Genomic DNA, 22,357 nt, shown 5'->3' on the forward strand with positions numbered 1-22,357 from the left:
CCGGGGGAGCAGCCTCGGGGCGGGGAGGTTGCAACTTAAAAAGGGGAGGGGGTTGCAAGTTCGAGGGGCTGCAAACTCACGCTGGAGCGGCAGATTTGCTTCACCCCAGCTCCAAATCGAGGACGTGGGCTCTGGCCACCCTGGCCTGCAGGGAGCCACGTTCCCGCGGCACCAGAGGGCGCGTGGCCGTCGCGGATCCGTTTGGGAAAAGGGCCGGGGCCGGCCGAGGGGCAGAGGTTCCCCTTGGAGCGGGGCTCCGCGCCGGCCCCAAACCCGCGGTGCCGTGGAGGCAGCTCTTCCCGCCAGCCGTGCACCGTCCCCCGCTTTCACCCCCATATTAATTACTAATCAGCCTGGCGGTGATTAGCCCGTCGCCATCTTCCCTGATCCCCCCCAAGCCAATTAGGAGCCGACGAGCCCCTTGCAGGCCAGCGGCGGGTTTGAAGCCGATTAGGGTACAACCAACCCAGCCGGTGCCGCGAATCCCCTTAACCGAGTCCAGAAGCAATTAGTTAATTAATGGCACGCCACCCCCCTCGCTGCCACCGGCCCCAAACGCGGCTGGGTCCGGCCAGCGGCCGCCGTGCGAGGCCGGGTGCCAGCGCCACCCGCGCCCACCGCGCTATAATTAACCCGCTGTCCCCTCTCGGCTGCCAACATTTACAGGTCTCCCTGCGGACCGCCGCGGGAGCTGGGCATCACAACCTGTTTATCGCCGCGGCTCGCAGATGCCACCCCGGCCCACGTGAGCCGGCGGCTTGATTTTATTTTTTTCTTAACCCCCGTCGCCTGCAGCAGCTCTCGCGGAAGGGGCCCGGCCTCGGCCCGCCGCCCCGCTGCTCGCCTCGGAGCCTTTCCTGGCTCGGGTTTCGCAAGGGAGGCGCGGGGTTAGCCGGGGCCGCGGGACGAGGGCGAAGGTGCGCCCCGGCACCGGCTGCTTTTGTCCCCGTCTCGGCCAGGCACGACTGGAACGAGCAGCGTCGCTCGGTGCCGGGATGGGGACCCGCCGGAGCGGCTTTTCTTATCGCTCCTGGGTCCCGTCCCGGCAGAGAGCGGGTGTGAAAAGCCCCAGCCGCTGGCTGATGCCCGTCGCCCGGGGGAAACCCGCACGCCGCAGCCTGTTCTCGTGGTGGCCGGGCGCCCCGGGCGCGTTCGGGATGCTTCAGCCTCCCACGTGCCGGGCCTGGGTCGTGGGGGCTTTTTTGGTGCCCGGATGAGTCGCTGCTATGCGGCCGGGGGCTTTCCCAGCCCCGAGTCATCGCCCTCCCGCCCCGCAGCCCCGCGGTCGCATCCGGTCGGCCAGAGCTCAGCGCTGCCCGAATTTGGGGCGGGGGGGGGGGACGAGAGCGATTTTTCTGCTTGAATAAACTGGACGAAGCAGGTCGGCGGCCGCGGGAACGGGGCTCGGCCGGGGGCACGACGCTGCCGGGGACGGGCCGGACGGGCTCGGGCACCCGCGAAGCCCCAAAGCGAGGTGCCCACGTGGCGCCGGGCGGGATGAGGAGCGCGAGGCCGAAGCAGCCCGGCGCCCCGGGGGCCGTGCCGGCGGCGTGTCCGGCCTCGTCGGCCCTTGGGCCGCTTGCACCTGGGCGAAGCGTGACTGCGCTGACGGCCCCGGCTCCGGTTTCTTTGTCCCGGGAGACGCTAAGCCCCCCGGCAGCGCGGGTGCGGACAGGCCGTCCCGAGCCCTGTTTACAGCCCGGCCTCCCGCTCGGCCCGGCGATTGCTCACTCCCATGTGATGGGTGGGAAACTCGACCCGCTGCCAATATTGTCCCTCCGCGTGACCGCAGCGCGAATTATAAATAGCCGCGCGGCCGGAGCGGCAGGCAAAGGCGGGTGGCTGCAGCCGAGCTGCGGGAGCTCAGCGCCGCCCGTCGCCCCGTCGGCGCCGGCAGAGGAGCAGCGACGCTTCTGGCCGCCCTTGGCCGGCCCCATGGATTACCAGCCCGGCATCATCCGGGACGGCAGCCCCATGGAGAACCTGGAGAAGCAGCTCATCTGCCCCATCTGCCTGGAGATGTTCACCAAGCCCGTGGTGATCCTGCCCTGCCAGCACAACCTCTGCCGCAAGTGCGCCAACGACGTCTTCCAGGTGAGCGCCGTGGCAAGGCGTCCCCAAAGCCGCCGGCGGCCGGGGCCGGTCCTCAGCCAGCACTCGGCTGACCCCGAGAAGCCCTCGGGCTCATGGTTTGTCCCCTGCACAGCGGAGCTTTCCGTCGCGGGCAGCGCGGGAGGCTGGTTTCGGGCACGAAGAGGTTGGTGGTGGAGGTGGCCAGGCCATGAGAGGTCCCCACCGGGGCGCCGAGCGTAGGGACGGCTCAGCGGGCCGGGGGAGGACGCCGCGAGGATGCTCACAGGTGCCACGGGACCCCCCGGTGTCCCCGGCCGGGGGACCCTGACACGGCTCTCCTTGCAGGCCGCCAACCCGTACTGGCAGAGTCGGGGCAGCGTCATCTCGGGGGGCCGTTTCCGGTGCCCGTCCTGCCGCCACGAGGTGCTCCTGGACCGCCACGGCGTCTACGGGCTGCAGAGGAACCTGCTGGTGGAGAACATCATCGACATCTACAAGCAGGAGTGCTGCAGGTGAGCCCGAGAGCCGTTTGTCCTTTAGGAGATTGCACCTTTGCTGGAAACCGTGGGTCCTTTCCGCTTGCTTGCCGCTTGCCATCCCCGGTCTCTTCCTCCCGATAGCGCAGCTGGAACGTTTTCGTTCCGACACCAAGAGCAGTAAAGTCGCGAGCGCTGTCCCTCGGGGAGGGCTGATCTCCCAGGGCTTTCGTGCCGCCGCGGAGGGCAGCGGGTCCTTCGGCGGCGAACGACAGCGGGACCCGTCCTGTCCTTAACGCCTGGCGTTTTGCAGATAGAGGTTTCAGGCGGAGATAAGGGGCGCGCGGGACAAATACCGGCTCCGCTTGCGAGAGCTGGGAATTGCCGGCTGATAAGGGACGGAGGGACGGTTTCAGGGGGAGGATCTTGCTCAGGGGCTGGAAAAAGCAAAGGCTCATGTTGCTCAGGGGAAGGGACCCAGCTGGGGTGCAAATGTGCCGGCGGCTCGGAGGGGGAAGGGGAAGGACAGCGAGAGGTCACGGCTTATCGAGGCAGGAAGGGGCTAAATCTATTTATAAAGGAGAAAGAAGAGGGTGAGAGCAAGCCCCGGCGCAACGGCTGCTCCCAAAACGGGAGCCGACGGGAACCCGCTCCCAAATCCACTGAATCACTGTAAATATTATTCGCCAGCCATGGGGACGGTGACAGATGTCAGACGACAAACATCTCCGGCATCGGAGTTTGCGCAGCAGGGAAGGCGCCCGGGCAGCGGAGCGCCCCGCGGGCCCCCCCGGGCGGCCGTGGCTCGGCGAGCTCGTTGCACCCCTGGCTTTGGGGTGAAATCCCCCGGGTTTCGGTTCGGTGGGGTCGGCTGTCCTAAAGGGGCACGAGCAGGTGGCTTCAGTTCGCCTGGCCGGGTCTCCAGCCACCGTCACGCTGCTCGCGGAAGGGGCAAATTGGCTAAAAGCCGCCGGGGAGGAGGGGGGGCCGTGTTTCAGCTGCCCCCGCGGCGCCTGGGGCTCCCCTGGCCAAGTCACGCGTTCGCCGCAAGGAGCAGAGGGCGAGCGTTCGTCTCGGGTCTGCGATAATACTACATTACACCACCACGGGTCTAAAATTAGGCTGTTGCGCAGCATCCCTGGCCCGTGGCCCCGGTGCCCCCGACCCAGGGCACCCGAGGCGCTGACCGCCGCACTGCCCAGCATGGCACTGGTTTAAACTGGGGCCTCCTGGGCTCCTGCTTGAGCCGCCGGGCGGAGGAAAGCAAAGCTCGGCGCGCGGAGCCGCGGAGGTCGGCAGCTCGCGAAGGAGCAGTCGGGGTCCGGCAGGACGCGGGGCGGCTCCGCAGCGCCGCCGGGCACGTCGCGTCACCGCGGCGGGCCGGACGTCACCGCCGCCCGGCCCCTCTCTCTCCAGCAGGCCCCTGCAGAAGGGCGAGCACCCCATGTGCAAGGAGCACGAGGACGAGCGCATCAACATCTACTGCCTCACCTGCGAGGTGCCCACCTGCTCCATGTGCAAGGTCTTCGGCGCCCACAAGGACTGCGAGGTGGCCCCTCTGCAGAGCATCTTCCAGGGGCAGAAGGTACCCGGCCGCGGCGCCTCGGACCCCTTGGGCGCGCGCCGGGCTGGGGGGGCCGGCCGAGACGTTCGCGAATAGCTTCGGGACCCGCTCACCGGCGTATTAATAGCCCGGGGTGGCTTCGCCCAGGAGACAGCTTATATTTAGCGCGGCCGCGGCTCAGGGCAGCGTTGGGGGGGAGCGGGGGCGATGCCGCCGGCGCGGCGCCCGGCCCCGCCGAGCTTCAACCTAGTTTTAACCCGTTCCCGGCGCCGCTCCGCCAGAGCGAGCTGAACAACTGCATCTCCATGCTGGTGGCCGGCAACGACAGGATCCAGACGATCATCAGCCAGCTGGAGGACTCGTGCCGCAGCACCCAGGTGAGGAAGGGGCAAGCGGAGGCAGCGCGGCGAAAGGCGAAGCGGCGGGGCCGGAAGCCGAGCCCCGGCCTCGGGCAGCTCACGCAGGCGGCGTCGAGCCCCGGCGCCTCCCGGGAGCTGCCGCCCGGGCCCAGAAATGGTCTGACGTGGCCGGGAGGGAGCTGCAGCAGCGGGAGGAGGGACGGCAGGGTGGCCCCGGGGGCCGGGCCGGGCGGACGTCCCTCTGGCAGCGCCCGCGTGCCCGGCAGGAGAACAGCCGGGCGGCCGAGCGGGAGCTGTGCGAGAGGTTCGACGCCCTCGCGGCGCTCCTGGAGGAGAAGAAGACGGAGCTGCTGCGGCGCATCGCCAAGGAGCGGGAGGACAAGGCGGGCTTCCTGCAAGCCCTCATCCACAAGTACAAGGAGCAGCTGGAGACGTCGTCCCGCCTGGTGGAGACGGCCATCCAGGCCATGGAGGAGACCGGCGGCGCCGCTTTCCTCATGGTGAGAGCCGGCCGCCCCGGGGCCGCCCCGGCCGCCGCGCCACGCGGCTCTGCGCGAGGTCCCCTGCGCCCGCGGCCCGGCCCTGCTGGCCTCGGGGACGTCCTAGACGCCGCCGGTTCCCGCGGCGGCCGCTCGCCGCTCCTCTGCATTTACCCTTCTCCTCTCTCTCTCTCTCGGCAGAACGCCAAGCAGCTCATTAAAACGTAAGTGCCCCAAGCTTGAGAAATCCCGGCGATGCTAAAACCCCGGGGTCCTTCCCAGAGCCGAGCCGGGGTTTGGGGGAGGCTTCGTTAGCTGGGCGCCTAACGAGCGAGCCGCGGAGCCCGGCGGCGGCAGCGCCTCGGAGACGCTGAGCGCGGGAACGTGGTTCCCAGGGTCGGGCTGGAGAGGCTGGATGCAAAGTGCCAGCCTGGTGCGAATGCGCCTCAATCCCCCCCCGTCTCCGGGCACCCCAATTTCCTCCCTGGGCACCCCAATTTCCCCCCCGGGCACCCCAATTTCCCCCCCCTCCTGAGGCCACCGGGGGACGCGGCCGGGCTCGCCTTCCCAGGATCGTGGAGGCCTCCAAGGGCGGCCGGCTGGAGAAGATCGAGCAAGGCTACGAGAACATGGACGGCTTCTCCGTGAGCCTGGACCACATCGCCGGCGCGGTCCGGGCCTTAGACTTCGAAACAGGTACTTCAGCCGCCGAAGCCCCTCGGGCGCCCTCGGGAGCTGCCCGGGAACCTGAGGCCGGGGGCCCCAGGGTTGGGTCACAAAAACGCCCTTTTGAGGTGGCCTCTCGGCCCGTCTGTGAGGTTTCGGTGCCCGTTTGCAGATGAGGAAGACGAGGAGTTCTTCGAGGAGGAGGAAGACGAGGCGGAAGAGGAAGCGGCGCGGGCGAAGAGAGGGGAGGGTGAGGCCGGGGCGCCGGAGCCTGGCGCTGGGGAGCACCATTCGGGGAGCCGAGACCCCGCCGCGACCGCCCCCGTCTCCCTCTCTTGCAGCTCCCCAGTAGCTGCCGCGACGTGTCCGGGGCGGAAGAGACTCCGCGGGCGCAGGCGGCCCGAGCCGGGGCGGCGGAGGGCACCGCGCCGATCGCGCCCCGCCGGACGCTCGGGCTGAGCGCGCAGCCACGCTTTTCTGTACGGGTGCACAGAGGACTGTTCCGCACATTTTCTATGGTCTCTTGTTTTGTATATAATTGTAACGGACTGGAATTTTGTGTTTTTTGTAAAGAAGAAGGAAAAAAAAAAAAAAAAGCTACTTTTGGGGGTTTCCCGGCCCCGTCTCGTTTTTTGGCTCGGCAGCACCCAGCGGGCGGGCGAACGGGTCTCCCCGTCCCGGCGCCGCCGCGTGCAGCCGGCACCGATGTCCCGGCCGAGCGAGGCCTCCGGATCCGACACCTAATTGTCGGCCTCGTTAACACCACCGGTGTTAACGACACCTCTGGTGTCGCCGCCGGGCTGGCGACCTGCGCCTGGCCGCCCTCCGGGGATTTAGCAGGTCGGCACCCGGCAGGATTTATCTCCCGGTGACGGTGATGGGGGGGGATGCCCAGGGCCAGCCCTGGCCGGCGGCTCCGGGACGCAGCGGGGGGAGCGAGGTGGCTCCGGGCTGCGTCGGTCCCCGAACGGGGACGGCATCGAGCCAGCCGAGCCCTGACTCACGCAAACGCCTTTTCGCCTGCAAAAAAGCGAGCTCGGCCAAGGGGAAACTGAGGCAGGACCCGCGGCACCGCTCCGGGCGCCACCGCGGGGCACGAGCCCAACGAGCCCCCCCCGGCACGTCGCGCTGCTCCCCCGGGGCAGGCATCGGCCCCGCGGACGTCCCTGCGCCGGGGGGCTGGGTCTGACCGAGGGTTTTGCGGGGGCCGGGCTGCCCTGGGTGGCAGCCGGGGCCGGGAGCCCCCGGAGGTCGGCGGAGCGGCTTTGCAGCCGGCCTCCCCCTCCCCCTGGCTCCTGGCTTTTCTTTGCACACGAGTCCGCGGCGTTTCACACGGGCCGAGCCGGAGGCGGCGGCGGGACCGAGGCCACCGGGTGCCACCAGCTCCGGCCCCGCTCCGGGACCCCCCCAGCACCGGCACCGCTGGAGGATGGAGGCCGGGGAGGAGAAACGGCACCTGCTCCACGAGGCCGCCGGCGGGTAGGGGGCTGCCGAGGGGCCCCTTGGGGACGGGCATGTCCCCTCTTTCCCGGGGGGCTCTCGGGGGTCCCCTGCCCGGGGCTCGGGGAGGGCACCGGGTGCTGCCTGAGCGGGGAATCGGCTGCGGCGCTGAGTTTTCGGGAGGTGGCTCACAGCCGCGAGGGGTCGGGAGGACCGTCCCCTCCTTGCCCCCACCGTGGGAGGCGGGCTGGGGTCTGCGGCTGGTCCCCCCCCCTCCCAATTAGCACATTGCTCGCCCCAAAATCAGACCTCTCCCATGAGCAGCTGATGCGGTTACAGCCAGCGGGACGCATCACCCTCCGAAGCGTCAGCCCGGGGTGCTGCTCTCCCGCCGCCCCATCCATCCCCCCAACAGCGCCTCTCCCCCGGGCAGGTCCTACCTGGGGGTGTCGCAAAAGCCCGGGCACAACTCGGTGCACGGCCAGGCGCCCGACGCCGGCGCCGTGGAGCTGGGCGCCCAGGGCAGCCGGCACTGCCACTCGCCGCGGGCCGCGGGCAGCCGCCGCGACAAGCAGCGGGCCCGGAGGAAGCTCTACGTGGCCGCCGCCATCTGCCTCGTCTTCATGGTGGGGGAGGCCGTGGGTGAGTGCCGGGGTGCTGCTCCCCCCCCCGTCCCGCCCACTTGGCCCCCAAAATAGCCGCATGTCCCCGATTGCCCGCGACGGCCACCGGGCCCCATCCCTCGCTCCTCCCGAAGCTCGGTCCCCCCGGGTGGAGGGATGGCGAGGGAGCGGGGAAGCGCTTTTGGGGGCTGTCCTCGGCTTTTTGGCAAGCCGCCCGGTTCTGTGCCCCCCCCTCGGGGTGGGAACGCCCCCCGCGCCGGGACACCCCGCTCTCCGCAGGCGGCTACCTGGCGCGCAGCCTGGCCATCCTGACGGACGCCGCTCACCTCCTGACCGACTTCGCCAGCGTCATGATCAGCCTCTCCGCCCTCTGGGTGTCCTCGCGCCCCGCCACCAAGACCATGAACTTCGGCTGGCACCGGGCAGGTAGCGGCCGAGCCTCGCGGCTGCCCTCGGGCGCGGGAACGGGGGCCGGGTGCGGGAACGGGGACCGGGTGCGGGAACGGGGACCGGGTGCGGGAACGGGGACCAGGTGCGGGAACAGGGAACGGGTGCGGGAACAGGGGCCGGGTGCGGGAATGGGGACCAGGTGCGGGAACAGGGGCCGGGTGCAGGAATGGGGACCAGGTGCAGGAACGGGGACCAGGTGCGGGAACGGGGACCAGGTGCGGGAACAGGAGCCGGGTGCGGGAATGGGGACCAGGTACGGGAATGGGGAACGGGTGCGGGAACAGGGGCAGGGAACGGGGACCAGGTGCGGGAACAGGGGCTGGGTATGGGAATGGGGACCAGGTGCAGGAACAGGGGCCGGGTGCAGGAACAGGGGCCGGGAACGGGGACCGGGTGTGGGAACAGGGGCTGGATATGGGAATGGGGACCAGGTACAGGAATGGGGCCCAGGGGCGGGAATGGGGCCCAGGTGCGGGAATGGGGACCAGGTACGGGAATGGGGACCAGGAGCGGGAATGGGGACCAGGTACGGGAATGGGGACCAGGCACGGGAATGGGGACCAGGAGCGGGAATGGGGACCAGGAGCGGGAATGGGGATCAGGAGTGGGAATGGGGACCAGGAGTGGGAATGGGGACCAGGCACGGGAATGGGGGCCGGGTGCAGGAATGGAGACCAGGCACGGGAACGGGGGCCAGGAACAGGCATGGGGGCCGGCTTGCCAGCACGGGGCCGGTTTCGGAGGGGAGCGGGACATCATTTTGGGGAACCTGCATCATTCCTGGAGCGGGGGGAGCGGCGAGGGGCAGCCGCCCCGGGCTCGCCGGCGTTTTCGGGGCTGCAAAGCTCTCCGCAGAGATCCTGGGGGCCCTGCTGTCCGTGCTGTCCATCTGGGTGGTGACGGGCGTCCTGGTGTACCTGGCGGCGCAGCGCCTGCTCTCGGGCGACTACGACGTCGAGGGCGAAGCCATGCTGGTCACCTCGGCCTGCGCCGTGGCCGTCAACGTGGTGTACGTACGGCGGGGCCGGTCCTCGCCGCCGGGGCCGGGGCCACCGCGGCGGCCCCGGGGACATCACCGCTCGCCTGCCCGCAGGATGGGGCTGGCCCTGCACCAGACGGGCCACGGGCACAGCCACCGGGGCGAGCAGCCCGACGCCAGCGTGCGCGCCGCCTTCGTCCACGTCGTCGGGGACCTGCTGCAGAGCGTCGGCGTCCTCGTCGCCTCCTACGTCATCTTCTTCAAGGTGCGGGCCGCGCCGGGGCAGGGAGCGAAGGGCCGCGGGTGCAAAGGGAGCGGTCGGGACCGGGACGCAGGGACGCTGGTGGCTCTAGAGGGGCTGATTCACCCCCGCGCCGTTCCCGCGCGGGAACCGGGGAACCGCTTCGCGGGAGGCAGCAATTCTTGCAAGAGGAGCCCTGACGCGGGCGCTCGGCTTCGCCCCGTGCTGCCGAGCTCCCGCCGCCGGCCTCTAACCCCTCTCCTGCCCCTTCCAGCCCGAGTACAAATTCGTGGATCCCATCTGCACCTTCCTCTTCTCCGTGCTGGTGCTGGGCACAACGCTGAGCATCCTGCGCGACGTGCTCCTCGTGCTGATGGAGGGTAGGGGGGCGCCGGGCCGGGGCGGCGGCGGCGGGGGGGGGGGGGCCGCGCTCCCGGCCGGCCCCCCGCAGTGGCCGCGGCTCTCCGCCAGGCACCCCCAAGGGCATGGACTTCAACGCCGTGCGGGAGACGCTGCTGTCGGTCGGCGGCGTGAAGGCGCTGCACAGCCTGCACATCTGGGCGCTGACGGCGTCGCAGCCGCTGCTCTCGGTTCACATCGCCATCAGTGAGTGCCGGCGGCGGCGCCGGGCGCGCGGAGCTTTCCCGCGCCGCGGTGCGATCCCCCGGGAAAGGCGGCGGTGGGGGGGGGTGGGGGGATGCGGGGCTGCCCCCGCGCAGCCCGATCGCCCCCCCCGCCCCGGCTCCGCGCTCCTTGCAGACGAGGATGCCAGCGCCCAGGAGGTGCTGGAGGAAGCCAGCTCCCGGCTGCAGGGCGCCTTCAGCTTCCACACCACCACCATCCAGATCGAGAGCTACTCCGAGGACATGCGGGACTGCCGGGAATGCCAGCCCCCCGGCGACTGAGCGGCCCCTCGAGCCTCCCCGGCCCCCGCTGCTGCCACCCCTCCCACGCTTCCCTCCTAACCCCCCCTCCCCAGGGTTAACTTTTAATGATGGGGAAATAAATCAGAGCAAGTCACTCGGCCGAGCCCCTGCCGCACGGGCGCTGCGGCCCGAGGGGGGCCGTTGGGTCCGGCGAGGGCTGTGCTGTATCCCGGGGGTAGCCGGGAGGTGAAGGGAGCAAGGACGGTCCCTCGCCCGTGCCGGCTCCGGCTGCTTGAAGGTGGCTGGTAGAGGAGAGGGGCTGCCCGCAGCCAGGGCCAGGCTTTATTTTTTATTAATTCTGCTTATCTGGAGCGGAAAGGAGCTGGCAGGTCCAAAACTAGCTTTTTTCCCCCTGGTTTGGGGAGCTTTGGAAGGAAAAGCGGGTCGCTGGGGAGGCCGGGGGTGGCTCCCGGTTTCTCGCGGCGTTTCGGGCAGGAGGGTCCCCGTGTGCAGCGCCCGGCTCAGCGCCAGGGGAGGAAAAAGCCCAGCTCCCTTCCCCCTCGGCTCCGCGGCGGCGATCGGGCCCCGCTCGCGCCTCTTATCGCTCCTCTGTTTGCCTTGGGGGAGCTAAAGGACTCGCCGTCCCCGTCGCGCCGCCCGGCCGGGGGCAGCGGGGGCAGCGACCCCGGCGGCGCGAGGAAACGCGGCGGCTGCAAAGCCCGGCGCCCTGGGTGGGTCGCCCGCCCCGAGCGAGACGGCGGTGACGGCCAGGCTGTGCCCCGGCCCAGGCGAGGCGGCGAGTGCGGCCGCGGGGCCAGAAGTCGCCCCCGCGAGCCGCTCGGCTGAGCTGGGGGACGCAGGGCGCGGGGACCCCCGGCAGCTCTGCTCCCCGCCGCATCCGGCCGGCGCGGGCAGGACCGACTCCGCGTCTCCACCAACCTTTATTGCACTGGTAAAACCCAATAACGAGTAAATGCCCCGCGGCAGCGACGGCCGCGCCGCGTCCCTGGGGAGCTCGGCTCCGCGTCCGGGCCGGGACGGAGGTGGCACCTCGGCCGGCCCCTACGGCTTCTCCAAGGACCAGTATTTCTTGCGCAGGATGGAAACTTGGTCCTTGAAGAGCACCGGGTCGAGGCGGAGCTGGGAGGACACCAGGGGCATGTACCCGAACCAGTCCACCAGCTGGTTGAGGCAGTCCTGGCGCTGGGAGAAGCGCAGGGCGCTGGCGGAGGCGGCCGTGCCCTTCACCTGGGCAGGAGGGCGCGGGAATGAGCGGCTGCGCTCGGGGACGCGGTGCCCGAACCGGGGCTGCCGCTCGCCGGGGACGGAGGGGGACGCCAGCACGCGCGCCCCATCCTCCCCGCGTCCTACCTGCTGGCCCACGGGCTCCTGGTGCTGCTTCCACTGGGTCACCTTGATGGGCGGCAGCTTGGTGACGGCGGCCACGAGGAAGTTCATCAGGATGTCCTCGCAGGTGGCCAGGCGGTCCACCAGGTCCCGCAGCGCCGCCGGCAGGTAGTCGGTGAAGAGGCTGTGATAATACCTGGGGGACGGCGCGAGGCGGTGGGGCCGGGGCCGGGAAAAGCCCCTGGGGGAGCTGCGGGGCGCCCGGCCGGCTGCGGTACCTGTGATAAAAGGCGGCGGCGGTGAGCACGATGGAGAGCTCGTTGGTCCACGTGGAGGTGTAGCCCCAGCGCTTCCGCCCGGCGTCCCAGAAGTGGCTCCGCACGGGGAAGCCCACGACGCGCTCGGGGAAGCTGCGCCACACCGCGAAGGCGAAGTCGACCTGAGCCGGGCAGGCACGAGACGGCGTCACCAGCCGGGCCAGGGCGCCGCAGGCGTCCCCAGCGGCACGGGGCGCTCCGCGAGCCCGCGGCCTCACCTCGCTGGTCGAGAGGCTGCTGCCCTCGTCCAGGCTCAGCACCGCGTCCGTCTGGATGGCCGGGTAGGGGAAGAAGCGGTCGCTGAGCTACGGGAGGAGAGTCAGGCTGGGACACGCGGTGGGACGGGGGGGGGGTCCCGGCGCTCTCGCCCCGCGTCCCGGCTCCTCTTACCTTCGTCCTGCCGCGGATGACGGTCAAAGGCACTGCGGTGCGGGGCCATTTCCCGCGGGGCGGCGGCGGCTTCTCGCAGCTCCACAGCACCAGGATCTGCAGGCGGGGAGGGAAGGGGGGCCGGGATGGGGCCGGAGCGCCGCCGCCGCTCGGGGGGCCGCTTCCCCCGGGCGGCATCGGGCGCGCGCGTGTCCGCCAAGCCTCGGCCCAACGCGGCGCTTGGTGTTTTCCGGGGCTGGGGGCGACGGGGGTGCGGGGCGGCGCGAAGCCGGTTGCCTGGGCTGAGCCAGCTGGACCGGCACGGCTGCGCCTCTTGCATCCCCGAAACGTCTCGCGGCGCTTTGGACCAGCCCCGGAAGAAAACCGCCCTCGATCCCGCCACCGCCTCCACGCGCCGGGGAGCCGTGGGCACCGCCAGCGCCCACCCGGGCCCATCGACCCACCCTCGCTGCTCCCGTTTCCACGGGAAAGCCGCCCCCGCCGGGCCCCGTCTGCGGAGCCCAGGAGCCGCGACGAGCGGCGCCGGGCTCAGCTCCCCGCACCTGGGCGCAGTACTGGGAGGCGGAGACGGCCTCAATGAGCCTGAGGACGGGCTGGGAGAGGGAGACCGCGGGGCAGACGGCCCGGATGAGAGCCGTGAACTTGTCGGAAGGGCTGGAGCCTGCAAGGGGGGAGAGCGGAGGCGTGAGGGCATGCACCGAGCGCGCCGGGCTCAGCCGGCGCCGGGGCGGCACCGGGTCCTACCCTGCTGCAGGTAGTAGAAGGGGAAGTCGCCGGCGCGCGTGGAGAAGTCGGGCAGCGCCACGAGCCCGCCGGGCAGCGCGTTCCAGAAAAAGCGGGCGCGAGAGCGGCGCGGGAAGAGCCGGTCCCTGACGATCTGCGCGAGCCGGTGGGGGGGAGACGCCGTCAGGCTGGCGCCGCGGCCCCGGGGCAGCCGGCGCCGGGGCCGAGGAGAGGCGCTCACCTCCAGCGTGGCGTGCACGATCTTGTCGACGGAGGAGAAGTAGGCGTCCCAGAGGAACTGGGTCTGCTGCTGGAAGGCCAGGAGGCGCTCGGGGCGGACGCAGCGCACGGCCGAGGGGATCTGCGCGGGGCGGCGAGGAAACGTTTCCCACCTGGCCCTGCCCTCCGCCTCCCCGGCCTCTTCGGCGAGGGCAAAGGGGTCTCCCGGGATGCCAAGCGGACGGGGTGGGTTGGGGCGCGACGCCCCGGCCGGCCGGCAGCCCGGCGCGGGGCCCCATCCGGCGCGGTACCTGCAGGAGCAGCCTCTCGTTGCCCACGACGGCGGCTTTGCCCCAGTCGATGGCCTCGGAGAAGGGCAGCTCCCAGCCGTCGCTCAGCAGCACGGGGACGCAGGCGGCCTGCGGCGGGGACACCGGCGCTCGGCGGCGAGCGGGGACCCAGCCGGGAGCCCGGGGGTCCCCCCCACCGCCCCGCGGGGTGGGTGCGAGGAGGGGAGACTTTCTCCCACCCTGCACCCTTCCCCGCAGCCCGGGGCCGCCGTGTCCCCGCTAACGGCGGTCCCCAGGCGCCGGCGCGAGGGATGGAGGCGTCAGAGAGGTGGGCTGGGGGGGGGGGGACCGGGTGCGTGGGGCGAGGGCGAGCTCGGCCCCGGGCGCCCCCGCGGTACCTGCAGCGCCTCCAGGAAGCGGAAGGAGCCCAAGCGCCGGCCCCGGGGCACGATGCAGAAAGTGGAGTTGTGCAGCAGCTCCCGGTAGTCGAACCTGGGGAGAGAAACGGGGCCCGGGCAGCCGAGGGGGTCGGTAGCGCCCGGGGTGCTGCTGGCTGCAGGTGGGTGCCGTTAGCGGGCCGAGGGCAGCCGGGGCCGGGGCAGATGCCAAAGACAACACGGGGCTGCTCTTGGCCCCAAAAAGGCCCGGGTGCGCGAGGCCGGCGGAGCGGCCAGGCCCCGGGAGAGGAAGGGATCTGAGCGAGGTCCGAGGGGGAACCGGCGGCGCGGCCGGGATCCCAACGCGAGAGGCCGCCGGGGTCTCCCCCGGACCGAGGCGGCGTTATCCAGACGGGGAGCGCCGCCCGGCGCGCAAACCCCGGCTCCCTCCAGGTGGGCGAAACCTGGGCCAAAACCAGGGCGCGAGCGCCCAGGCCGAAGCCGGGGCTCTGGCAGGGCCCGGGAGCCGCTCGGCCGCGGCGGAGGCTGGGCAGCCCCGTCGCCCACCGAAAACCCGCGGGGAAGGCGGCGAGGGGCCCGCGGCGCCCCGGGGACCTGCCTGGCCCTCGGCACGGGGCGATGAAAGCCCCCTCTGTGCGGCGCCGGAAAACCCAATATTGACGTTGGGCCGGGACAGACCCCGTCTGTTCGCGCGTGCCGAGGAGGGACGGGGCCGGTCCGGCCCGGGAGGCAGCCCGCCCGCCCTGCCGCAGCGCCCCGCCGCGCCGCAGCCGGCCGGACGCGGGAAATTAGCCCCAGCCGGGGGCTGCGGCATCGACGGCATAAAGTTTTACAAACAAAAACCGGCCCCGGAGGAGCCAGCCAGACGGCCCCGACGGATGCCGAGAACCCCGTTAGCTCGCTCCATCTCATTAACTCTTAGCCGAGCTGCCTGCCGCGACGGGGAAGGACATTTAAAGCAGGCTCCCAAAAAAAAACCCGCTTCCCGCGAAACTTCGTTAGCGCCGGCTCCCGGTGCCGCTCGCTGCCGGGATGCGTTTGCCGCGTCCCGCCGGCCCCGACTCGGGGCAGCCGCCGTTGCCACCCGCGTCCTCGGCATCCCGTTTCTGCCGGGGCTCGAGCGAGGCACGGCCGGCCCCAAACGCAGCCCCGTGCCCATCCGGCCGCGCCGTGGCAAAGCCGGACCGACTCTACCCTGCTCGACAGGCAGGAAAAAAACGTGAGCAAAGCAAGGAAAGGGTGGTGGCAGGGCGCAGCCCCGGCCGCAAACGCAGAGGCGCTGGGAGGATTTCGGCAAGACGCGTCGTCCTGCCCCGGCGCGCTCTCCGTTTGCTGCGGGAGCCGGGGGGCTCCGGGAGGAGCCGCAGCCGGTTTTGGCTTAACCGGAAAGCGGCGGGCCGAAAAGGAGCTGGATTTTTTCCGTGGGCTCGCAACAGCTTGACGGAGAGGCAGGAAGGAGGAGGAAACCCAGCCCCGGAGACCACCCAGCCACGCTGGGACCCCCGGCGCGGCCCCAGCGCCGAGGCGCCGGCCGCGGGAACGGGGCGCCAGCGGCGGCTCGTCCCACGTCCCGCAGGGCGGATGCAGCCCCCCGGGTTCGTCCCCAGGGGCAGGGGCGCGCCGCGGCGTCCCGGGACGGCTCCGAACCGCCTCCCCTCGCGGGCGGCCAGCGGGGCGAAGCTGGCGCCTGCCGGACCGCGGAGGCCCGAATTTCCTTCTGGAAATGCTTTGCTCCTGACGCGCTGCGGTTTCCGGGCAATCACGCCGTCAGGGCTTCCTTGTTTTGTTAGGAGGCCGGGGCCGGGCGCTCGCGGCTCCCCTCCGCGCGCCCCCCGCGCCGCGGCGGCCGTCCATCGGCTCCGGCGAGCCTTTCCCATTTCCCTTTCATCGTTAAAAATACCCCGACGCTCTGCCCCGGCCTTCCCGCAGCGGGCCGAGGCCGCGGCGCTGCGACAAGCCGCTCTTTATCCGGGCACAGAACCGGTTTGTTTGGGCAGTCCCCTGGGCGCGAGGAGGGCGATGGAGCGGCGAACAAGGCCTTCCTCTTCTCCCGGCGCCGGCTCGAAGGAGGTTTAGTGTTACAGGCGCTGCCCGCGCCGAGGCCGGCGGCTCGCCGCCCCGCTCGGCGCCTCCCCGGGCGCCGAGGACCCCCAGCACCCCGCAGCGCCGTGGGCCACGACATCCCCGGGCCGCAGACGCCCCCTGCCAAGCGCCCGTGGCCCCATCCCCGGGTCGGCGTCCCCGCCGGGAGGAAGGATGTCTTCTCCCGGTGCGGAGGGGGATGAATTCCCCCGCTGCTGGCCGCCTTGCCCGGGTGTCCCACGGGGACACAGCGGACGGCGCGGACAGCTCGCCTTCGCCCCGTGCCGCCCACGTGTCCGCAGCCGAAAACCAGCCTGGGCTGAGCACGAATCTCCCTGTCCTGGCCAGCGGCGTTACCGGATTACGCGGGCCGGCGGGAGGGCGCATCTCCCTCGCCGAGCCGGCGGGCGCCTCGCTCGCGCCGCCGAACCCCGGTCCGCGGCGAGCCGGGGCGGTTCGGGGACGAGGCACCGCCAGCCCTCGGGCTCGCCGAGCCGCCCCGGAGCCCCGCTAATCCCCGCCGCCCGGCTCCGCTTTCACCTCCCGGCACCTCCTAAGGCGCTTGGAGGACGATGTCAAGCGCCGTCGCTCCCAGAGACCCTCCCCATCGGCTTCCCCCGCAGGGCAGCGAGGCCACGGGCCGGCCCCCCGCGGCGGGATGGGGCCGGGGGCTGCCGGAAAGGCGCCGGCGTCGAGGGCCGCCCGGCAGCTCCTCGCCCGCCCCCGGCCCGAGCAGCCGGGAGTTTACGGGACCTTCAGCCGAGGCTGGGAGGGAGGGAGGGGGATGCGCTTCAGGCTCCTCTCCAAGAGAAACACTGATTTTAGGGGAGGGCAGGAGGAGGGTGAAGAAAAGTGTCATTCATCAGCGCTGGGAAAAGGGGAAATCGCATTAGAGGCGGCTGCACTGATTGCAGATAAGAGCGGCTCTCGCTGGATTACTTGAACTTTAATACCGATCAGGAAAGCCCTGAGCAGCCGGCGTCTCGCTCTCCATTACGGCGATTGAATCGGGATGTATCCGGGGAGAGACAGCAACGCTTCCTCTCTCCCCGCATCTCGTCGGAGGAAGATCGGCAGCCAACGCCGACCAGCGCCGATCCGGCCCGCGGCACCTTCCCAGCCAAGCGCAACCCCTCGCCCGCAGCACGTCCGCCTCTCCCGGCGCTTGCCGGGGGCCTCCACGCTTCTCCGGCGTTTCTCCCCCATCGCCCAAAGCCCAGCAAAGACCCCACGTCCCATCCCACCTCAGACTTACTTCTCGTAGTCGATGTTATCCTTGTCGCAGCGCGCGTCCTTGTGCTTCTCCCAGTCTTTGCCGTGCTTGCACGTGGTGAGCGAGATGATATCCTTGCCGTTGTGAATGTGGTGCAAAGCGTTCCTGGTGCTGGAGCCGATGCCAGTGAGATACCTCTTCCCTTTGAAGACCAACAAGTATTTTTTCTTAGGCGGCACCGCGTTCTGGTAGAGCCAGCCTCGCTCGCCCCCCCTCTGCGGGTGATCCTTCGAGAAGAGAGGGATGGAGATGTCAAAGCCGGGCCTGAAGTTCTCCGTGTAGAAACTGGCTTTGGCCAAGATTGCCTGCCCGATGTCAAAGCCCAGGTCCTCCGTGTAATTTGGCCAGGTGCCCGAGTAAAGATTGAATATCAGATGGTTACGTCCATCGTTCCAGAGAGGAAAGCTTTGGATTTTCTCGTTGATGTTGTGGACGTACTGGGCGGAGAGGTGATCGCGGTCCAGCGTGTCGATGTTGAGGACGAAGAGGCAGGCTTCTTCGGGGTTCGGGGTGTAGTAGCGAGACTTCTCGATGGACGTGAGGATTTTGAGGTAAGTGTCCGACACGGGGTCGCCCCTTTCCCAGGGGTAGATGAAGACTTTGAAGCCGTGTTTCTCGCACCTGGAAAAGTTGAAGCAGGTTTCCATGCGGCACCTGCTGTTCTTGTAGACGTTGAGCCACGCCGCCCGCCGGGCTTTGGGCGATTGCAGCGGGGGGTCTCCATCGCCCTGAAGTTCCTCGGCGTCCGCAAAGCTTCTGAGAAGGGACCGATCTGTCCAGCGGGGCCAGTTCCTCAGCGCCCCAGCTTTCTTGCTGGAAAAGAAGGTGAAGCGTCGCAGCTGATCTCCTCCGAAGAAGAAAAGCAGAAGCCAAGAGGCAAGGAAAGTCAGGAAAATGTATTTCTTCCTGGTCTGCATAGGTTCATGCGTGGCCCCGGCTCCTCATCTGGCAGCAGACAGGCATCGGGAGTCCACTGGAAACGTCAAAGTCCTAATTGCCGAGCAGGAGGTGGGACGGCGCCAAGCCCCCGGGTACTGTCCCGTGTCCCTTCCGGTACGTGGGAACGCTGAATTCCCCCTTCCACCGCACCCTGGGAACGGGACGCAGCTTTCTGCGGCTGTGCCTTTCCCGGGGAGGCTGAACAGCAGAGCGTCCCGGCGGCGGCCGCCCCGCGCGGGGCCCAAGCGGCCGGCGCTCGCCCCTCCGGCCCGCCGGTTATCCCGCTATCACATTATGCGGAGCCACAGTTAGGTTCCCGCTGCCGCTTGGCCCAGCTCCGGGTCCCCGGGGAGGCGGCGAGTCGCCCATCGCCTTCCTGCCGTCGCCGCCGGCGGCTCCCCCAGCTCGCGGCCCTGCCGCGGGACCCCCCGTCCCCTGCGCCCCGCCGCCCCCCGCGAATAAACGCTTTCCCGGCCCTTCGGAGCTGCTCGCGCTCCGAAACCTGTGGTTTTTTTTTTTTTTTTTTCCAAACCTACTTTTAAGCTCCGTTTCCCCTTACCTCCGGCGCTGCGGGGAGGCTCTGCCTGCGGCGTCCCGACTGGCCGTGCTGCTCCGGCCGCGGGTGGCATCGCCGGCCAGAGAGGCGCCCCGGCCGCCCGTGCCCCCCGCTCGCGCCAGCCCCGAAGCGGGCAGCCCTCGCCTCGCCTGCTCGGCTTCAGCGGAGCCTCGGGAGGCGCTTTCGGACTGAGCGCTGGGCCGGCGGCGAAGCTCTCGCGCTCTCCTTCGCCCCTGCGCTTCGCCCGAGCGCCAAGAGCGCCAACTCTTTCTGGCCGCCGCTTTTACGGCCCGCGGCGCTCCCCGGCGTGCAGGGCTACGCCGGCCAGCCCCGGCCCCTGAGCCTTCCTCATCACCCCCCCCCTCCTCCTCCTCCTCCTCCTGCTGCCCGGCTCGGCCCCCCCACGGGCTTTGCTGCCTCCGGCCCCTTCGCCCCGCGGTTTCCCCCTTCACTCCCAGCGCTCGCCTCCCCTGGGGGTTCCCACGTCCATCCTCCTCCTCCTCCTCCTCCTCCTCCTCCTCGCGGGGGTCTGCAGCCTGCGCGCCTGCCTGGGCTGGCTCCTTCTCAGCCTGGCTGGCTGCCCCCCCCCCTGTGCGCCCTCCCTGCGGCTGGCTCTCCCCTCGTCCCCGGGTCAGTCCGTCTGTCCCCTTCCCGGGCTGGCTGTCCGCTGTCCCCCTGCCCACGTGTCCCCTTGCCTGTCAGTCTGTCCCCTGCTCAGGACCCCGTCCCCCTGCCCGTCTACCGCCCCGGGGGTCCACCCGTCCCCCTCCCGTGTCCGTGCCCGCCGTGGGTCGCTCCGTGCCCCTCCCGTCCCTGCCCCCGTGGGTCGCTCCGTGCCTCTCCCGTCCCTGCCCCCCGTGGGTCGCTCCGTGCCCCCCCGTGTCCGTGCCCCCCGTGGGTCGCTCCGTGCCCCCCCCCGCTCTGTGCCCACCGTGGGTCGCTCCGTGCCCCCCGTGGGTCGCTCCGTGTCCCTCCCGCTCCGTGCCCCCCGTGGGTCGCTCCGTGCCCCCCCCCGCTGCGTGCCCGCCGTGGGTCGCTCCGTGCCCCCCCCGCCGCTGCCCGCCGCATCTGTTACACCGCGTTCGGTTCCCACCGTCATAACCTTCCGCCCCGGCCACGCCCACCCGCCTCCCATTGGCTGCCCGCCTCCCCCCGTAGGCGTGGCCGCCGCCGCGGAGGGGGCGTGCCTCGGAGAGACTCCCCCTCCCCTCCCCCGCGGCGCGCTCCCATTGGCCGCTCGCCGGAGGCCCGCAGCGCGGCGCGGCGCGGCCCACGTGGGCCGGGGGTTCCCCGCGGTGGGGGGGCTCCGGCCGCGGTCTGGGGGCGCGGGGGGTGCACGGGGGGGTCCCCGAGCCCGCCCGCAGCCCCTGCAGTGAATGGTACAAAAATGCCCCTTTTCCCCCCACCTCCTGCTGCCCCCCCCCCCAGCAGCCTGAGCCTGCTTCTCACCTGACACGCCTCAAATCCGCCGGGGGGCTCTGCCCCCTCCTTCCTCCTCCTCCTCCTCCTCCTCCTCCTCCTCCGCTAGGGATGATCTCCAGCTCCGCGATCGCCCCTCGCCCGGGGGCTGCCCAGCCCGCTCCCCTCCCCGCGAGCGCCCGCTCAGCCGGCTCCGGCTTGGCAGCGGCAGCCCGTCTCCGCGCCGTTAAGCCCCCCCCTGCCCCGGGTCTCCTTATCCCCCTTCTCCATCCTCCCCGTCCCGTTTCCTCGAGCCCGCGGTGCCCTTCTGCCCGCAAGCGCCGGGGCCCGGGACGCCTGGGCCCAGCCGTCCTGCCCGCGCGTCGGCCCCCGGCCACCACACCGCAGCCGCGACCCTCCCGGCAGGGGCTGCGGCGGCTGCACCTCGCCGTGAGCCTGCAGGTTTGCCGAGCGCGTCCCGGAGCGGCTCGGTGGCAGGAACGTCAATGACCAAGGTGCCAACCAGCCGCACGCCTCGGCTCGCAGGCCCGGAGAGGGGAGGCGAGCCGGGAGGGAGGGTTGGGGCCGAGTGCGCTGGCGGCACGTCGCTGCTGCTAGCGCCGCTCTGCGTCCCCGAGCATCTCCGCGCGGGCACGCGGCTGCGGCCGCGGCGGGAACCCGAGCAGGGGGCGGCCGAGGCCCGAAGGCAGCGTGGCCGTAACGGCCCCCCAGCGGCAGCGGCGGCCGAGTTAATCCTTTTAAAGAAAGGCCGGGTAAATGGCAGGTGATCCCGGCGTGGGATGAGCGGCCAGCGGGCGCCTGGGGTGGCGATGGCCCTGCCGGGCGGCGGGAGCGGGACGGGGTCTGTGCCGGGGAGGGGGACGCAGATGGGGCAGGTCGGGTGCGTGCAGGCGCTGCCGGAGCCCAAGGGGCTGCAGGATTTGGGGGTCCTCCAGGTGGGAGCTGCAGAGGCCGGTTCGATCGGGAGCTGGAGGACGGAGCGAGGCCGGGGAGCTGCCACGCAACGAGCCCTTGAGCAAACCGCCGATGTTTTCATCGCTCCTTCCCCTCTGCCCGGTGACCGACCCGCTGCAGCTGGGGACGGGCGATGCCGCCGCTGCCACCTTGCTCCGGCACCTAAATCCCAGTGGCAAAAAGGGGCTGGCAAAGCCACAGCCGTGATGCTGGGTAGGAGAAAACAGCCCGCCTGGCTCTGCGGGAGGCCCCCGAAAACGGGCCGGGTGCCCCTGCTCAGCCCGGAGCCAGCGGCAGAGGGGCCCCGGGAGCTGGGCAAGCCGGGGGGCCCAGGGACGGAGGGGGCTGAGCCCGGCCACAGCCCCGGGGAAGCCGTGGGAAACCTCGGCGCGGGGCCCCGCGTGGCTGGAGAAACCAGTCCCGTCCGCGGCAGGGAGCGGAGGCAGGTTGGGACCAGCCGGCGCTCGCCTCCCGCCTCGGCCCTGCCGCGGCATCCCCGGGGACGTGACGCTGCTCACACGTGTAACAGCCCTGACGGGTCTCAGCCTGCAGCTGGGCCGGGCCCTGCGTCCCCTCCCTGGCACCACGCGGCACAGGACCGGGCTCTGGGGGAGAAACGGGGCGCCGCGCTGCCGGCTGCCTCCCTCGGCAGGCTGCCCCGGGAGCGACTCGGCCGGGGCCCGTCCGCACGAGCCGTCGTGCGGAGGAACTTTGTAAGTCCTTTGTTAACAAATGTTCGGATGCTGCCGGTGCCCAGGTGACATCTCAGCCCTCCAAGTAACACCGGGAATTAACTTCCAGCCAGGGACAGGGATTATTCTGCGCGGCACGCAGACGTATTAGTAGGAGTAAGCAGATTAAATTAAAGACGGGGGAACGTTTAGAGGAACAGCAGGGGAAACCTGGGGAGCGCAGGCTGTTTCCTGGGCTCAGCGTCTGCCCCGGGAAGGGGGCTCGGGGGCTCAGCAGCGCCTCGGGGGCCCGGCTGCCGTGGGGCACCGGGTTTCGGGGAGCAGCCCGTCCCGGGGAGAGGGAAAAACCCTTTGGGCCAGGCGCCGCTGCGTAACGAACCGCCACGAGCGCCGGCGAGGCGCGTCTTTAATTACAGGGCGAGCAGAGCTTTCCCTGGGAAGCTCTGCGGTGTTTCGGAGCAGCTGCCTGAGACCGAGACTTGGCAGCCGGGCCGGGAGAGCAGCTCCGGCCGTGGGAGCGTCGCCGCCGCCGCGCCGGACGG

General features: G+C 70.8%; 3 protein-coding genes across 7 annotated transcripts; 2 read left to right on the forward strand and 1 right to left on the reverse strand.

Moving 5' to 3' along the window:
• The first annotated feature begins 728 nt into the window (after window positions 1-728).
• Window positions 729-6,232, forward strand: TRIM63 (tripartite motif containing 63). 2 transcript variants are annotated; one of them, XM_068917283.1, is made up of 9 exons: window positions 729-2,094; window positions 2,419-2,585; window positions 3,966-4,134; window positions 4,395-4,490; window positions 4,739-4,972; window positions 5,153-5,175; window positions 5,523-5,647; window positions 5,790-5,867; window positions 5,959-6,232. In XM_068917283.1, the coding sequence occupies exons 1-9, from the start codon at window positions 1,498-1,500 to the stop codon at window positions 5,967-5,969; spliced, it is 1,500 nt and encodes a 499-aa protein (XP_068773384.1). In that variant the 5' UTR covers window positions 729-1,497; the 3' UTR covers window positions 5,970-6,232. The 2 variants fall into 2 exon arrangements, with proteins under 2 accessions (XP_068773384.1, XP_068773385.1); XM_068917284.1 differs by having other exon boundaries at window positions 3,969-4,134.
• Window positions 6,233-6,546: 314 nt separating this feature from the next.
• Window positions 6,547-10,451, forward strand: SLC30A2 (solute carrier family 30 member 2). 2 transcript variants are annotated; one of them, XM_068917358.1, is made up of 8 exons: window positions 6,547-7,096; window positions 7,491-7,699; window positions 7,960-8,106; window positions 8,986-9,139; window positions 9,224-9,374; window positions 9,625-9,730; window positions 9,822-9,956; window positions 10,110-10,451. In XM_068917358.1, the coding sequence occupies exons 1-8, from the start codon at window positions 7,047-7,049 to the stop codon at window positions 10,253-10,255; spliced, it is 1,098 nt and encodes a 365-aa protein (XP_068773459.1). In that variant the 5' UTR covers window positions 6,547-7,046; the 3' UTR covers window positions 10,256-10,451. The 2 variants fall into 2 exon arrangements, with proteins under 2 accessions (XP_068773459.1, XP_068773460.1); XM_068917359.1 differs by having other exon boundaries at window positions 6,870-7,096; window positions 10,196-10,377.
• Window positions 10,452-11,139: 688 nt separating this feature from the next.
• EXTL1 (exostosin like glycosyltransferase 1) lies at window positions 11,140-18,884 on the reverse strand. Of its 3 annotated transcripts, XM_068917623.1 has the most exons (12): window positions 18,754-18,884; window positions 17,238-18,345; window positions 13,901-13,994; window positions 13,524-13,631; window positions 13,235-13,354; window positions 13,015-13,147; window positions 12,813-12,931; window positions 12,271-12,366; window positions 12,099-12,185; window positions 11,842-12,002; window positions 11,588-11,759; window positions 11,140-11,464 (listed from the first exon to the last, which is right to left on the reverse strand). In XM_068917623.1, exons 2-12 carry the CDS (start codon window positions 18,170-18,172, stop codon window positions 11,279-11,281), a joined length of 2,211 nt encoding a protein of 736 aa, XP_068773724.1. In that variant the 5' UTR covers window positions 18,173-18,345; window positions 18,754-18,884; the 3' UTR covers window positions 11,140-11,278. The 3 variants fall into 3 exon arrangements, with proteins under 3 accessions (XP_068773724.1, XP_068773722.1, XP_068773723.1); XM_068917621.1 differs by having other exon boundaries at window positions 11,148-11,759; XM_068917622.1 differs by having other exon boundaries at window positions 11,148-11,759; window positions 17,238-18,228; window positions 18,754-18,862.
• Window positions 18,885-22,357: the final 3,473 nt, after the last annotated feature.

Source organism: Struthio camelus, chromosome 23 (genome assembly GCF_040807025.1).
Source record: "Struthio camelus isolate bStrCam1 chromosome 23, bStrCam1.hap1, whole genome shotgun sequence".
Classification (NCBI taxonomy): Eukaryota; Metazoa; Chordata; class Aves; order Struthioniformes; family Struthionidae; genus Struthio; species Struthio camelus.